The sequence below is a fragment of the Epinephelus fuscoguttatus genome, linkage group LG3, assembly GCF_011397635.1.
Source record: "Epinephelus fuscoguttatus linkage group LG3, E.fuscoguttatus.final_Chr_v1".
Lineage (NCBI taxonomy): Eukaryota > Metazoa > Chordata > Actinopteri > Perciformes > Serranidae > Epinephelus > Epinephelus fuscoguttatus.
The window spans coordinates 40,946,543-40,963,778 of NC_064754.1; the positions used below are offsets into that span (position 1 = coordinate 40,946,543).

General features: G+C 40.0%; 1 protein-coding gene across 1 annotated transcript in view; it reads left to right on the forward strand.

The window, feature by feature from the left end:
* Positions 1–16,679, forward strand: part of zcchc7 (zinc finger, CCHC domain containing 7) — a 60,444-nt gene extending 43,765 nt beyond the window's left edge. Inside the window, exons 8-10 of the mRNA XM_049572683.1 lie at positions 11,899–11,994; positions 13,223–13,340; positions 13,927–16,679. Of these exons, the coding sequence (XP_049428640.1) occupies positions 11,899–11,994; positions 13,223–13,340; positions 13,927–14,561 (849 nt within the window). The 3' untranslated portion in view covers positions 14,562–16,679. The remainder of the gene's footprint in view (positions 1–11,898; positions 11,995–13,222; positions 13,341–13,926) is intronic.
* Positions 16,680–17,236: the final 557 nt, after the last annotated feature.

Sequence of the window (17,236 nt, forward strand, 5' to 3'; positions counted from 1 at the left end):
ATCAATTAATAGAAAACCGAAATTGATTTTTTTTTGTCAGTTCTGTCATTTTCAGTGTGCCACACAGTGTGTTTGAACTCAACAATGGTGGTGTTTTTCGGGAGAGATCTTTGACAAAGGATGGAAAGGCGAAGAGAACCACTTTTCCGATTACAAGCCAACAGCACAGGAAAGAGAAAGAAGGCGAGGACAGAGGGAGACAAACAGAAATGGAAGAAAGGGATACATAGAAGGCAAGAAAAGAGGAGTGCAGTGAAGTGGGAATGGATGGATGGAGAGTGGTCAGTGAAGGCAGAAAGGGCAGTGCAAGTTGAGCGACCTGCTGTCTGTACACAGGCTGCATTAATGCATGTAAAGATCATGCATGAATGTATGCATTTAATCATACAACACACACAAGTCACAGTGACTTTTTCCCCCGCTAGTGCTGTCAGGAGCCCGCTGCGCTGGTTTAAGACCAGAGCGCCACCCCATGGCTGCTGCAGGAAGTGTAGACTCTCTGAAAACAGCAGGGATGTTTGAAGTGAGAATTTTTCTCCTTTTAATTTGAAAAACTCTGAACATGAGTCAAATCCAAATCAATAATCTTCTCTGTGCATTTTTGGTATGTTTTAGCCAGCTGTATGGGAGAGAGAAATGACATTAGATTCAACATGATTCACCTACGTAGGAGGAATGTACTCTGTATGGACCAGAGACAAGAGAGGGGAAGACAGCTGGAGAGGGGGAGAGGTGTGTTGTTGTAAGTGATTCAGAAGGAACGGAGGAGAGAGAGAGGGAGAGAGAAATGAGGAGGGGGAGTGTATTAAAAAGAGTGAAAGAGACAGGGGAGTGAGTCTGAGCACACAGCAGCTGATTGGTACAGGTATATCAGTGTGTGAGCATTGATTGGCCTCTCTTTAGATAGTAGCGGTGACACCTGTACGTGTGTGTGTTTATTGATCGGTACCTCTGCCCACGGTGGTGTGAGTGCGTATCGAGCGGACTCTCTCCTCACGGTGGTATCAGTGTGTACGTATCGATCTTTTCCTCAGGGACAGGTGTGTGTGTGTGTGTGTGTGAGTGAGTGAGTGAGTGAGTGAGTGAGTGTATATGTGTGTCAGTGTCTCTGGGGGTGCCCGTGAAAAACAGTCAGTGACCTTTTTGTTCACCGCAGAAATTAAGCCATTTTAACTGCTCTTCTTAAAGTCCATTTAGTATCTCTCTTTCTCACCTCACTGCCCTTTTTTCTCCCCTTCATTTAGTATGTTTTATACCTTTTTGTCTCACCGTCTTTCTCTAGAAGGGTCTTTGCTGTATGCTCAATTCACACGTGTCTTTGTTAGCCCAAGGTTAGGACGTTTTGCCCCTTAAAATCCTCTTCTTTTCAGAAAAGAAAATACATTTACATTTCTTTAGAAAAAAATAATACAAATGACTTTCTAACAAAGTAGGCCTCTGGAGTTTGTCCATGTCAAATTAAAGCTGGTAATGCATTATGTGCTTAAAAATGTTAAAATATTTAGTTTAATTCAAATGAATTATTTCTTTTTTTCCACTTTGTTGGCTGAACTAAATAATTGTTTGTTGGACACATGCAAATAGTCATTTAATATTACAACTTAAATCCTTTACAATGCCAATGTGGTGTGTAACCTGAACATACTTATCCTACGGTGTAAAATTCTAAGATAATGAAACTTGAAAATAAGTCGAAAAGCTTGAGCAAACCTCTCTGGCCCAGTATTATATCTATTTTTACTTTGTTTCATTTTAAAGGATGTTCACCAAAAACTTGTTTGAAGGACACATCACTGTTATATTTAAGTTTTTTTTGTGTGACATTGTTCGTCACTGAAAATTAAATTCTTAAATTTATTTCCTCAGATACACACTTGATGTTCAGAGTGATATGTTAATGAAAATACCATTTTAAGGATCAACACCAAACGTGTTCCTGAGAGCATGGTATCTGCACCATGCTGTTGATATTTTTCAGATTTAAGTTAACAGAGAAGAGAAAAGAAACCATTTTTATGTTTTGTTTTTTAAAGGTTGAACTTGTATTTTATATGTGGAATTTGAATCATATCGTCTACCTTCACATTAGGGTTAGAAATTGGATGTTGTATTTCTTCAGTGACATATTACATAAACAAATATTTATTGCATTATGGGATGATGTTGCATACAAGGAACTGAAAAACCATGTGTGTATTCACAGACATAATATTAGTCATAATGTAATTGTTAAATGTTGAGCTCTTTGTAGAGACGAGACGATGTGTCAGGTACAATGTGTTCCAGGTTCATTGTTTGCTTCACTGACTCAAAATTGCAGGACAAGACGTGCTACAAAAAAGTAGCTTCATGTACACATCTGGTGTCGTTTTAACTAGATCTAACTGGCTGTCTCTCACATTGAAAAACTAGCAGTGCTTTAAGCTGCAGCTGAAAATGCTGGTCCTCCCCATCGACCCAGTCAGGTCTTTCAGCACAAAGCAAGCTCCTTCTCTGGATACATTTGAAAAATGTTTTCTCTCTACAGACTTACATAAGAAGGAATTGTTCCCAACTTCTTTTGTGTTAAATATAAGCTAATACTGATGACAGAGAGCATGTTTTCCCAACCTTAACCAGTCTCACTTGAGCAGTTGAAAACGGCCACAGGTGAGGTTGTTGTAGGACCTTCTCGGCATGCTGTGTTAGAGCACCCTTCAGTGGTCAAACAGAGAACTGCACTGTGATCACTTGGTGAAGAAAGGAAGTTCTTAAATAGATTTGCAGAAACTGTACATCTGCAGGATGCTTGTACAGTTTGTTAGCTGCTACAGTCTCATACTAAAGTTCTTAGTTTTTGAGTTGATTTGAAGATGTTTTATCCTGTCCCTCTTCAGAATGACAGCAGTAGTGTTCTTTCTGACAAGTGACAGATTAAAGTGGCTGCAGGTCTGGATATAAAGTGATGTGATACTTGTATAAATCAGAAATCAGGAGGCTTATGTGCATTCAGAATTCTTTCATATTTGCTTTGAGACAATTATTCTCACAAAAAGACAAAGTAATACCTTCACACTGCCGTCTTATTCTTTCACTCTACATGGACATGATAATATGTCAATCACAAATGGTCTCTAGGTCAAAACCAGCCCATTAAGAATAAAAGAAAATGTGGAAATAGGACCTCAGTGTGTGAGTATTTCATTTTCTACCGGGAAAAGTGAAATTGCTGTGCAGTCATACCGATATTACAACCCAAATGTATTGTAAAAAAAAAAAAAATGTTGGCATTGTATGTTTCTGCAAACCACAAATACATTGCATTTGCACATTATGATGTAGCAGATATATTGAAGCTTCTTTTCAATGCTGGTATTAATGTGTGGTTAGTTTAAGGCACAAACCACTTGGTTATGGTTAGGAAAAGATCATGTTTTGGCTTATAATACCTGTTTTTTGCGGCACAATCCCTGCTGAAAAAGCAGCAATGGGTAACTAAAAAACACCCAAGTTTTGTGGCTAAAAATCTGCTGGAAACATGGCGATGACTTGTTGGGGAAAAAAACAGATTTTTTTGTTTGTTGGTCTCCAACAGTGGTCTGCAGCTTATCGCATCATCCACCATCCCCTCCACCTCCCGATGAGGTCAGAAGTCAGCTCACATACTATACCACTTAAGAAACATTGACATGATTTGTAGAAACGTGAAATACTAATATTCTCTTGGGGTGACTGGGCTTAATAATTTCCAAAAAGGAGACAAAAAACAAAATAGGCAACGAACACACAATATATAAACGATAGCAAAATGACACAATGAATGTAGCAGTAACAGAACAGGAGGTGAAAATGTAACTTTGTAGTCACAGTATGCTGTTAAAGGAGGCAAAATACAGAAATCGACAGGATTGTTATAAAACTTTAATATTAAAGTTTGTCATTAAGGCAGTCTGTGCTGACTGATACATCTGTGTAGAGACCCACACTAATACAAGTTAAGGCTTATTCACATCTCCACCCATTTTTTCTTGACTAAACCTCACATAATAGTTAAAGCTCACAAATGACCCATAATTCAAATAATAATGAGCATTAAATCATTTCTTCTGTTCTTTCCGCTGAACTTGAAATCACAGGTTTAAGTTTCGACCTTTATTCCACGTCTCCTTCTGTCCTTTCCTCTGTCTGGCTGACCTCTTTTTTTTTTTTTTTTTTTTCATTCCTTGTACAAGAATGGGCTCAATTCAAACAGTGCTTTGTAAAAAAAAATCCTTTAAATCCACATCTATTCATTGAGCTGTTTTTGCTGTCTCATCATTGTACAGTACCGACTCTCCAGTCTTCTCACCTCCGCCATGTCAAAAGGCCCTTGACTCTTTATTCTCCCTCAGACTGAGACACTGACAGCACAGGAGGCAGGCCAGGGTACATTTGTCAAAGGACATGGCTTTTGTGTGTTTTCTATCTAGTTCTATTAATAACGACCAGACATGAGGCTAAAGGAGGTCCAGCAGGTTTAAGTCTTTTGGGTGGTGCAGGTCATGAAGGAGAAGTGTATTTGCAGAGCATGGTGCTTCGTGACACTGAATTGGTTTACATACACTTATTTTTTACATAGACTTTTTGTACTCTCACATACAGCTCAGAAACACTCAGTTCAGTTCATTCTTTAATGTCTCACATGACAAATTTGGCTTGCTGCAAGATATAAAGACAGCCTTAGAAAAGAGAACAAAAGAAAAAAAACAAGCTGTTTTAGTAACTTTTTGATAACCGATTAAAAATGTCAAACAATTACTGGCATCAGCTCCTTAGAGGAATTTTTTAAGGTAGTTTTTAGACATGACCCTATTTCCCATGTTTTTGTGTGTAAACGATTAATGGGAACAACAGCTTTTGAAATTGGTCCATTATTGAGCGAGAGGGCTGCAGTTGGCAGCTGCAAAACAGGCTGCCATGTAATCTTCAGAGTTACGTCCACTGAAAGAGCTTTTTTCGCCACTGACAGGCTCCGATTGTTTTTATTGTTTTATTGATTGTTTCTGACAACATTATGGAAAGAATTCATACAAAGAAATAAAACACCTTCCTTTACCTTTCACTTGATCCGGTCTATTTGTTATTGCGTCTAACAAGTCTTGCTCAGGGAGAAGTCCTGTTCTGAAGTCTGACAAGTTGAGCTGTTGCAGGAAGACAATATTAAACAGACTAGATCATGTGAAAGATTAAGAAAAATGTTTTATGTCTTCGTTCGAATCCTTTCGATGCTGTTGTCAAACACCTTATAATCAGTGATTGAATGATCCATTTTTTGCTCTGTTTGGAGTATTATGTCCTGATTATGTATGTCATATAACTTTAATGTTTTGTTTTTTGTTGTTGTTTGTTTTTTTCTTTTTCTTGTTGTCGTTTGTCATTGTTGCCTGTTTTTGTCAATTTGTTGTTTAATTATCCTGTTCATTTTGTTTTATGTTAAATATTTGGCTTATTGTGCTTATATTGTATTTTATTTGTTGAGGACCCCCTTAAAATAATATATTATATCTCAAGGAATTTCCTAATAAAAAAAAATTCCATCTTTCAATGAAAATCGGAGCCTGTCAGTGACAAAAACAAGCACTTATGGTGGACGTAGTTTGACTGTTTGCCTTTGCACTGAAGATTACATTACAGCCTCATTGCAGTCTCCATTAGTCACTTACACACAAAAACATGAGAAAAAAATAGAAAAAAAAAATAATCGAAGTTTCTTTATTATTTTCTGTTTTTTTTTTCTGAGTTCCATATAATTGTAAACTGAATATCTTGTTTTGAAACTGTTGATTGGACAAAACACACAATTCTGCCTGTATTTTCTCAGGAAGACTGGAACACTTCATTTGGGGAGTTTTAGTACAGGTGTCTTCACACACACTACAGAATGTACATGCAAAGGCATAGGAATGTACACACAAATGTACACACACGCTCACACACTCACTCACACACACAGGTGCGGTGTTATCAGAGGTCTTGCAGGCTTTGCAGGGCTTTGTGCCTTTCCGCTTAGCTGGATGGTGTCGATTTTTGGGTGTGTGTGCGCGCGCGTGTGTGTCTGGAAGTGTGTGTTTGTGTGTAATTTGTTGGCTGAGATGTAAAATCAGGGTTTAACATCCTGACCAGGGCATAAAAGTCCATCTGTATATAGTATATTTAAATCCCTGTCTCTCATGTACATATGTGTGGTGTCTATCTAATTGCTGGGAATAAAGTGAATAACACATTTCCATAAACACACTGCCTCACACTGGCAACAATAGAAAGAAGCCTCTGAACTCAGCAGTGAGTGCTAAGAATAGAAATCGAATAAGTTGCGTCTAGATTTGAATAGATTAGCTTGTATCCTCTGTTCCGCCTTCCACGGTGTGACCAGATTACCTCCAATCGCTGCCCCAAAAGGGGGGTTGTCTCCAGAGGTGGCAGCCCACTGCCGTTCAAACCCCTGCATCACATTATCATTACATTCCAGGAGCATTTTCTCTCTCTGAAGAGAAAATCGGGACTCCTACTGATTGTCTTCAGACTGATTGACTGACTGACGGGACGAGATAGGACGAGCCTCTGGGAATTACACTGCGTGTGAGTGCGAGTCCTCACAGGGCGCAGGGTTAGGGCTTCGGTCTGAGTCTTTGTGAACTGGCAGACACAAAGGGGGCAGGAATCACATCTGGTTATTTTGAGGACCCCCCCTCCTCTCCTCCTCCTCCTTCTCCTCTTCTGCTCCCTCCGCTATAGCCTCCCTAACTGCATACATGCACACCTCCACCTTAAAGAGTCTCCTAAGAATGATTGATTTTCTCGTTTGTTCACAAGTGAAGGTTAACACTATACTTTTTTTACCATTTTAAACATTGCACAAAATTCCCACATGTAGAATACATAGATTAGTGGTGCTGTAGTTAATTTTCTATGCTCCTTGAAAAGATGTTCACCTTATAGCCATTTCACAACTGTCTAATTAACCCTCCCTGTTAACCTAATATGTACATACTGACATGATGCACACACAAACGCACCACAAGGGTCTGTTTGTTTTGGTATGAGCCCAGTAATCTTGTGTTGTGTTGTGAGGCTGTTTTCTATGATAAAGCATGCAGAGTTGGTCCCCTGTGGGTCCAGTAACATATGCAAACCTCTCCCCATTGCTGCAATAACATATGCAAAACAGCGCCGCTGGCCCCGGCCCCCACGCTCCCACTACCCGTTACTGTTCAGGTCCCACCCCCTTTCCTCTTACACACACACACACACACACACACACACAAGCCTGTTTGCTTCTCGGATTGTGTGTGTGTGTGTGTGTGTGTGTGTGTGTGTGTGTGTTCCTTCAGATTGTAGTCTGTAACAGTCTGAGCTTTGTGTTGGCCAAAGGATTATCACAGCTTTGCCACCAGCAGCTAAGGCAAGGAGCAGAGGAGAGCGGGGCTTAGAGAGACACAGTGTATGTGTCGGGACAACTGTGGGAAAACACGGTTGTGTGTATGTGTGTGTGTTTGACAGAGGGAGAGGGCACGCTCATGTGTCTGTGTGTGCATGCATGAGAGGCTACGGATGGCTGGTTGTCTGTGTCCACGTAGTGAGGCCCTTAGGACCTTCTCAAACACCCTCCCATACACACACTCAGACTCACACACATCCTAAACCGTCAGTCCTCTTCCAGCTTCAGTCGCCCCTTTTGTCTGACTGGCAAAGTGTTTCCGAACAGTTCCAGAAGCTCTCTTCATGTCATATCAGCAGTAAGTGGATCAGACTCAGATCTCTCCTGCTGTCTCTGCACTCAGAGGAGCACTAGTTAAACACAGAGAGACATTTTTAATACAGCCTCCAATGCTGAGAGTTGTTGGTCACGCAAGTTTATGAATGGAGAGGTTAGCTCCTTTTGGGAAAGCAGGAAACATGTAGCCATAAGTAATCAATTTTATTAGATTACATTTTATTTAATTCCTGTCATAAACAGCATTCACATAACACAAAAACATGGATGCCTTTAGGACTGGGTATTGGTACTTGATACTTTTTAAGGCATCAACTGAAATAACCCAGTACAAAGTAGTATCTAAACATCTCCAGTCAAGTGATACCTACATTTGATTCTTTTTGCGCAGGGGGTCTGATCCCGGACCATCCACACTCCCTGCTGGATCAGCAAACTTTCTGTGGCTGCCATCTCTGGAGCCGTTCCCCTCCCAGTGTCAGCTTAACGTCTGCCTGGTGTGTTTTGACATTGAAACGAAAAGCTAAACAAAGAGGCATTCTTTGCATGAGGACAGCTACATATTCTCCTTCCGTTTTTCATAGCTGTCATCACTTAAACAACCGCAAGCGCATTTGACTGAAAGTTGCCAATTAAGATGGTTTCTTGTTAATCTGAAACAGTGCTTAGCATGAGCTTAAATAGCAGCGGCAGCTAGCATCCAACATCGAGTCGTTTAAAGTTCCCAACAAACTCATGCTGACACCAAAACCCTCAACTCTGTTGTTACACCCCTTAATAATTGGAAGGTAACATTAGCTATGTGATGCTAACTGTTAGCCCTGCCACTGTTTGTCACTGTCCCTAGCACAGAGCTCACACTTCTGCAGCAGCTGCTACAACCCATACTGTCTGTAGTGTAGTAAAGTCGAGCGCAGTGTATCAACAGAGTTGGTAATTCAGTGTGCCGAGATGCAGTGTCCAGCAATTTCTGAAACTCCAAAATCGACTATCCAACATTCACATGCACTTCAACCAGAGATTGGCGAGCTGTGTGGATGTGAGGAAGTGAGCAGGGTTTGAACTCTTAAGCTGTCCTGTTTTCATTGTTTGCACAACTGCTTCTGTCACTTTTGTGTCAGGTAAGTGCAGCACTATGAATTCCTTCCAGGAAAGACTGTCTGAAGTGTCAGCCTTTATCTCTTTATATGAACAATTATCACATCTCGCCCCTCTCTTTTATGGACACTTCACCCCACCTTTCAAGTGTGGTCATTGAAACAGCTATAAACACTATTGCTTCAGATGTGTTTGGACATTACATCATAAGAACTAGTTGCAAACATAATCTAGCTTTAAGACATAGGACATTAGAGATAATGACTACCAATATAAGAACAGAAACATTACTGGTCTACAAACCACTGGCTGCTCTCCAGCAACAGTATAGGTAATAATAAAAGTGAGATCAAGCCAGACAATTATCAACTCACATCTACTATGTTGAATATTTACTTATACTTTCCAAATTTTGTGAGCTGAGTTTTCGCCACAGGATTTCACTCTGTAAGACATCCACTGAGAATCAGCTGAAAGGCGAATGACCAGTCAGCAGGTCATTCAGATGTTCACATGACTCATTACACTACAGAGCTCCTTAATGGTGTCAGTAACAGACCAAGTAATTGTTTTGCAAGTCTTAAGTCTTTGAATTTTAGTCCCAAGTCAAGACTGACAAGTCCCAAGTAAAATCCCAAGTCCTAAAACTTGAGTTTAGAGTCTTTAATGTTAACTCTAAAGTCATAATGTGCTCTTCATCAAATGTTATGCCACAATAGAGTATGACATAACAAATTTGTAGTGAATAAATAGTGAATGCTTTTTAGAATTTGTTTTTATTTAATTAAAAAAAATCTTAAAAAGTGACTTGACTGTTAAGCTATTGTTAGCTAAACATTAGCTTGCAAACTACGTATGCTAATACAAGCCTTGACTTATCGGTCTTTTTGCAACTTCAAATGTTGAACAAAGTTGGAAGTTGTTGAGTCTTGCTGTAATTTTTGACCTGCAGGGTTTACAAACTGCAGTTCATTTTTTTGTTGACTGTGTAATATTGTATGCTAATAAAATGATCTTTGGTATCATTCTGTCCAACTGGCACTTAGTTCTTCATGGTTCTCTCTGGTAACTTGATTTAATGTTGCGGGACTGGTTCAAACAAAGTGAACTTTGAGAATTTAGTGCCGATCTTGCTGGGAATTATTAGCTTTAACATTAGTTGATTTAACAAAATAACATCCATGAATTGATTTGTGGCACAGTTTTTAAAGCTCAAGCACTTGCAAAGCACTTTTAAGGCTAAAGTCCCAATGAAGTCGAGTTGCAAGTCTTTTGATTTTGTCAAGTCGAGTCTTAAGAATCTGTGACTCGTGTCTAACTGGAGTTCAAGTCTTGTGACTTGAGTCCACACCTTGGGTCAACAACTGTTTAAATCAGGTGCTGTAAACATACAGTAAAAATATTCAGAAACTGATTTTGGTGAGTATTTAAGGAGAAACAGTTTGCTTTTTAAAAAAAAAAAAAAAAATCAGAATCAACAGAAACGGTTCATATTTATGCATGACCCAAAAAAGGAAATGCTTATTGAGCATTACCATCATAATATTGAGTGAACCACAATTAGCACGTTGGATTTGTCAGGCTTGTTTGCTTTCCTTTGTGACCCTACAATGTTATCTCTGCCTTTTAGACGAATAGTAGTCGAGAGAGAGTTGAAGCTAAACCTCAAAGATAAAGCATATTTTCAGAACTATCCAAAAATATGCCTGTGTCATATTGACTTTCACTGCACAGCCAGACTCTCTAGGACTCTTCTTCAAACCCCTGAGAAAGAAAGAGAAAGACACCAAACTGATATGATCCCCCAGGCCCTGGCCCTCTTAGCAATTTAGATGCCCCGATAGGAAGCGCTGGATGAAAACAGAGAGCGGGAATGAGAGAGGGATGAAGGTTCATCCACTTAATTAATATTGTATGAGGCAGACAACTCCTCACACGCACACGCATGCAGACGCACATTCACGCCATTTTAGACAACTATCACAGGTTGATGGGAGAATAGGAGGGGATTTCATCCCCCCCCCACCCCCCCCTCCCCCCGTGCTTTCATTCATTCTGTCTATGTGCTGGATCAGAGTATGTGGAGATAACACAAGCCCAAGGTCAGGGAGGGAGAGACAGAGGGAGACCTACAGCCAATTTACATGAAAGATGAATGGGAAGAGGGGCAGGAAGGGTGGAGGTCGGGGGGGGTGCTTGAGACAGGGACTGTGATCTCCTTAGGGTGCACATGTGTGTGTGTGTGTGTGTGTGTGTGTGTGTGTGTGCGCACTCGCAAGAGGTCTGTGATCTCCTGGCCTTTGTGATGGAGATGGGCCCGGCCGGCCTGACCCGATAATGACGCGACGCTCTAATAGCATTCATCCTTTCTGCTGCAAAACTACTCAAGCGGAAAAGAGAGAGAGGGAGAGGGGGGAAAAAACAAGTGTGAGGGGTAGATGTGGGGATGGAGGGGTGTGTAAGGAGGAGAGAGGGAGGCAGGAGGAAGGGAGAGGGGAAGAAAAGGAGGGGAGGTTAGCTAAGCTATGTTTAAGAAATGACGCGGGGCACAAATCATTTGTAATCTCGGAATCAGGGTTGAGAGAGAAAGGAGGGGGCACCTTAGATGAGTGTGAAGCTGTGTGCATGCATGCCTGTGTGTGTGTGTGTGTGTGTGTGTGTAACATTAGCAGTAAATGCACTGTGCCAGTGTCTCCTCTCTCTCTCTTTATCAGTGTATATTTGCTGTGGGCGCTGGAGCATGGAAGGCTTTCAGAACACTGGCCCATAGGGGACGGGACCCTGTGTCCAACACACACACACACACACACACACACACACACACACATGGTTACTTATCATACAGGGTCATTACAGGCCTCTAACTATAGCCCCAGTAATCACTGGTTTATATCAGCACCCATATTCACCGTACAATACACAGCAGCTCGTATCAATAGAGAGCATGGGAATGAGAGGAGGGAGAATGGGAGACAAATGGAACGTTAAACCACCACATTTTTTTATAGAGAGAAAATGATTTGGTTTCCTCTTAACAAGCTCCTTTCATTTCCTCTGTTTGTGCTTAGACTAAGTCAGGTCCTCCTGTAAAGCAGCGGAAAGAAGACCGGGGTCGAAGCCCAGCCTACTGCTACAACTGCTCCAGGAAAGAACACTTTGGCCACGTGAGTAACTCTCACTGTCTTGTTGTTATTTTACTGCCTGTGCTGAAAGACTGTATTCAGTATGATGAGAAAAAATGCCACAATGTTTGAGTTAAGTCTTGAATTCCGATATGAAAATACTTTCGGCAAATACCTAACAGTTCAACTTTGACAATTTTACATCACACGAAAAATCCCACTTTTAGTCAAAATCAGGATTTTTGAAAGATTAGGAAAAATGCTTACATTTCGTTTATTAAATGTCCTCTATATGAAATGTTTTTGTTACACTGCATATGTGTGTATATCCTCTTTGACTTTCTACTTATTACTTATCACAGACATAAAATTCTTAATTGTGCTCATTGTAGTTCCTGAAATTCAAAACATACTTTTTAATCACACGGTTTGACCAATTTTGAAGATTTTCTCCAGATTTGTGATAGGCAAGTGAACACTTTCACCAAAGGAAATTTAAAATTTCAGTTGTGTGCACAAATGGGTAAATTTCTTGTGGTGCTATTTACCGTTCAGCATCCTTTTTTCTCTCATTGCCAAAATAAAGCCCAGAATGATAAGGTTCGCCTTGTTTTTGCATGATAAGAGAGCTGTTTGAAGCAGTTTATGTGTTTCATATTCAGTTTCTTCAGGTTTGCTCATCAGACTTATATTCTAGAGATTAGCCATGCAGTGAGATTTTAACTTTTGCACTGTGCAGTGCGAAAGAAAATGTTAAAATCCTGCACACTGTCAGAAATTATTTTATTAGACATTTTGGTCATGGACCTTTGTCAGACATCAATCTTTGCTACCACATGGTTTCATCTTCATCAGACGTCTACAGAGTGTGCATTAGTTTAACACTTTAACTCCTGTAATAATTAAATTGGTTAAATTATTTCCGAAATCTGTGACCTGTTGGCCTTGGGATTAAAAACACTGACCATCGGCCGAGGACCTTTCTTGCATACCATCCCTCCTCCTCCCCTCTCTCCCCCTATTTCTTGTCTCCTGTCTCTCATCACTACCAAAACAAAGACAAATATGCCCAAAAATATTATAAAAGTTTCAAGACAAAGTTAGCGCCATTGGTGTTGATCACAATAACCTGGCACACTCTACAGAATTAATGTAGGGATAATGTAGTGTAATGAAAGGAGGATCTATTACACAGTTTCTGTCCACTTTCTGTTTTAATGCGATGCCATGTATCCTTTATTTTCCCAACTTGTATTATTGTTTTCATCAGGCATGTAGATGGAAGAGGATGTTTAATGGGACGTATCCCAGCACCCCGTTCATCAACCACTATGATACTGTCGATGACATCAATCGCAGAGAATACAGAACACAGTTGAAGGTTGAAGGTAAGTGACACAGAAATTCACAGACACAAACATTATGACTGCAGTCATCACATTTCTCTTTGCAGTGGCCTTCTAGTACCATAAAAAGTTGATGTGTTTGTTGGAGACAGTTGTGGAAGAAGTATTCAGATCCTTTACCAAAAGTTCCAGAACATCAATGTAAACATACCCAATTATAAGTAAAGCGACTGCATTTAAATTCCTGCTTAATTAAAGTACAGAAGTCTTATCGACAAATTTACTTAAAAGTATCAAAAGTAAAAGTATCGTTCTGAACCCGTCTGAGAAGTTTAGAAGAGAAGTCTCTTTGGTGGAACTATCAACAGCTGATGGACATTTGTAATATGACATGAAACCCAAATTAACACTTCTGTTGAATTTGCCTCATTTGTGATCAGTAGGTAATTAAAAGTGTTGTCAGGATACTGGAATTTCTAAATTTAACAAAATATCTTGGAAAATATTGATATTTGATACATCATGAAAAACTGACTTTGAGGGCATATAAGTTAAAATTTTTGTTAAAAGATAAATATAACAAGGCTATAACATAACAGCGTCAACTTTTCTTCTTTTTCTCTTTCAGAACTGAAGAGAAAAGGCCTTATATCTGCCAGCTCTGAGACCCCTCTCACTCCAGGACCGCCAAAGAAGAAACAGAAAATCAGCCATCACAAAAAGAACCACCAGCCCAACCATGCACCTCACCAAAGTCCTAACAACCACAACCACAAACCCAAACCCAAATCCAGCCATATCTTTTTTAATGACAACCATGACTTTGGTGCTGCAGCACCCAAAACGAATAAACACAATAAGTACAAACAACAGGAAAGCACTGGCAATGTGAAACCATGGAAACCCAAGAGACCAGTGCCCACCTCGAAAGACCCCCTCCCAAAAACTAAATTAATATTGGATGAAGCAGATGATTTTCCCAGAGGCGGAGGTAAAGGAGATAACATGGTGAAGAAGAAGAATAGGATGAAGAAAAGGAAGCGAGATTCTCTAACATTACCAGAAGGACAAAGAGAGAGCAGACCAGACCGCCTCTGTTGGACTGTAACTGGAGAGAAGCAGGCGTCGATGTCAAAGAAAGAGAAAGGAAAGAGGAAAAAAGGAAATCGAGTCCAGGGGAACACTGACAAAAAGCTTCCCTCACAGATGTACCCCACAGATGAGAACCTGTTTATCATCAAACAGAGGAAACGCAAGAGATAGCATCAGTTTGTTTGAGGTGCGGGTGGCTGCGATCTTCATGACCAGTTCATACTTACTTATGTGTACAGGACATTTAGGGACGTGTCAGACATTTTGTTGATTCAGTCCTTGCTGCAAAACAGTTGAAGTTGCCAGTGCTGCTCTATGGGGATCAGAGGCCGTTTTCACGGAAGACCTCTTGACCTGTCACAGCAGGAAAAGCACAGGTGTAAAGAATAAAATTGATGATGGCTGAATTTATCTGCTATAGCTTCAGGGTCCTGGTATTGTGCAGGTTGACTCACTGTCACATTGTCAGGGCTTACTGGAGCACTGGTGGTAGCCATAGCCAGAGGCACTATGTCTTCGTGTTGTCCTTTCGTCCATCCCATTCTAGTGAACATGATGTGCCAAGGAGGTCTTAAGGAAATCCTTTGAAATTTGGCACAAAAAAACTTGAAACTGTGCTGATTGTATAGATATTTTTTTGCTGCCAGCTTAAAGATGAGTGTGAAGCTTCCCCATTTGAGAATATGTAGCTTCTTTGCAGCAACATCCATGTATGAAACATAGTCAGCACTGGTTTGCAAAGGCATAAAATTGCAAGGTGGAAATTCTAGTTCAATTTTGTCACAAAGCAAAAGTTAGGAATCCATGTGGACATTGGAACAGGTTTCTCTTGCAAAAATCTGTCCTTCTCTTCATAGTGGTTCCAAAGTGAGATCGCTTCTTAATGCACCCTCAGTGAGTGGTGGACGAAATTTACAGTCTGTGTTTTGTTCAAAAGTGTATTCAAAAGTTTATCTGAAACTATTGTGGGGCTTCAGCAGACTGAGTTAGACAAATCAAGTGGATATCTTCAAAGTTACTCTCTTTTTAGAACTGAATTTCCTCTTTTCTTATTAGAATTTCTCCACTGTCACTGAACAGGAAGACAGTGCCCAGTGAAACTGAAGGAGTGAAAATTGTACTAATGAGACAGTAACTTTTGAATATATAAATATAATTTGTCACTGCTGAAGCTTCATAGTAATTTGTTTAAAGTTTTGGATACATATTTTTGCTAACATTTGCAGATTTTGACCCCCATCACCTACACTGGAAGTACATTTGGAAAGCACCTTTTAATTCCAATATAAACAGAATGGATTATTATAAACAGCAGAACCCGTTTTAATGTTTATATTGGCACCTGGTGATTGTTTAAAGATAAAACTACAAACCGCAAAGCTATCATTTAATATAATTAGTTCCACCTGTGCTTTTTCTACTTTGACAACGTGACAACATGTCTGCTTAAAAAAAGGTCTTTTGTGTTTGATACCACAGTCCAGGCTGCTTTTTCACATTCTCCATCAGAGAATTATCACCCCTGTTCAGACAGTGGTATCATTATCCCATCAATCACTTTTGATATATTTGGACAGTTAAGAGCCCAGTTAAGAGTTCATACAGTCAGATCAGTAATTATTTAAGGCAAAAAGAAAATAAAATAGATTTGAGTTATTAACAGACTCCTTTCTTTGAAGTACACCAAGATAATTTCAGTGTCTCTGCTCTAAACACAAGTCTTTAGATTGTTGCCGCTGTTTGCAGTTGGAGCCAAAGGTGAATGTTTTTAAAAAATCCCCTGAAAAATTCCACTTACAACTTGAACACTCATTCATCTGTCAACTATCTAAATATATGAGCATACTGTAAATACCTCTGTCATGTTTGATGCAGATCTGCAGATCATCAACTCAACAGTTCTTTTGTGATTTGGGTACAATATATCACTGACATGCAGCCCTGACAGTATTAACTTTTTACTAGCCCCTTTTTAAATTCAGTTGTACATGGTCTTATTTGTTATGGATATGACATGATGAAACCTTAGTAACATAACATGAAGGAGTAACAGACGGTTGCTTGATAACATGATTACTGACTGGCTGAATTCACTTGGATAACAACAACTTGAATCTGCTTTGTCTAATTCTGAGTTTAAAGAAACCAGTTGCATCACTTGTATGCCTCATCTAAGACCTATATACACTGGTTTATTTACTCAGTACCTGTTCCATAATTATTCACATTGCATTTCTGATGTAATTTATGTAGATGATTCATTAAAATTATTTGGCTTTGGTCTGTAAATGTCTTTTCCCCCCCACCAGATGAGATACCTGTATGGTTGTAAGCTATGAGATATCAGTCATCTTTAAAGCGTATCATTAGCATGCTCTACAAAGATGTTGTAGCATTATTAACACTCACTGCTTTCATTCCTGGCCACAAGTAAAAAAAGCAACCTTCAACTTGGGGCACTATGGTTCAGTAGGTAGAATGAGTCATCTGAAAGCACGGGGTTGGCAGTCCGATCTCCATCTCTTGTGCACATGTTGAAGTGTCCTTAGGCAAGATAGTCCCAAATAGATCCCTTACAGACTCGTTGACTCAAGCCCTAAACCCTTACAGACCAAGGACCAATTCCATTTCTTCCCCTTAGCCCTTGTCTTGGCCCTTCCCCTTGGTTTTGCACGTTTACGTGAGGGGAAGTCTGTAAGGGATCCATTTGGGATTGGGGAGACTCTCAGGTTGCTACTCATGGGCAGGCCAGCGCCTTGCATGACAACTCCGCCACTCATGGCATATGAATGTGTGTGTGAATGTAAAGCGCTTTGTCTGATAAGGTATAATAAACAATAACAAAA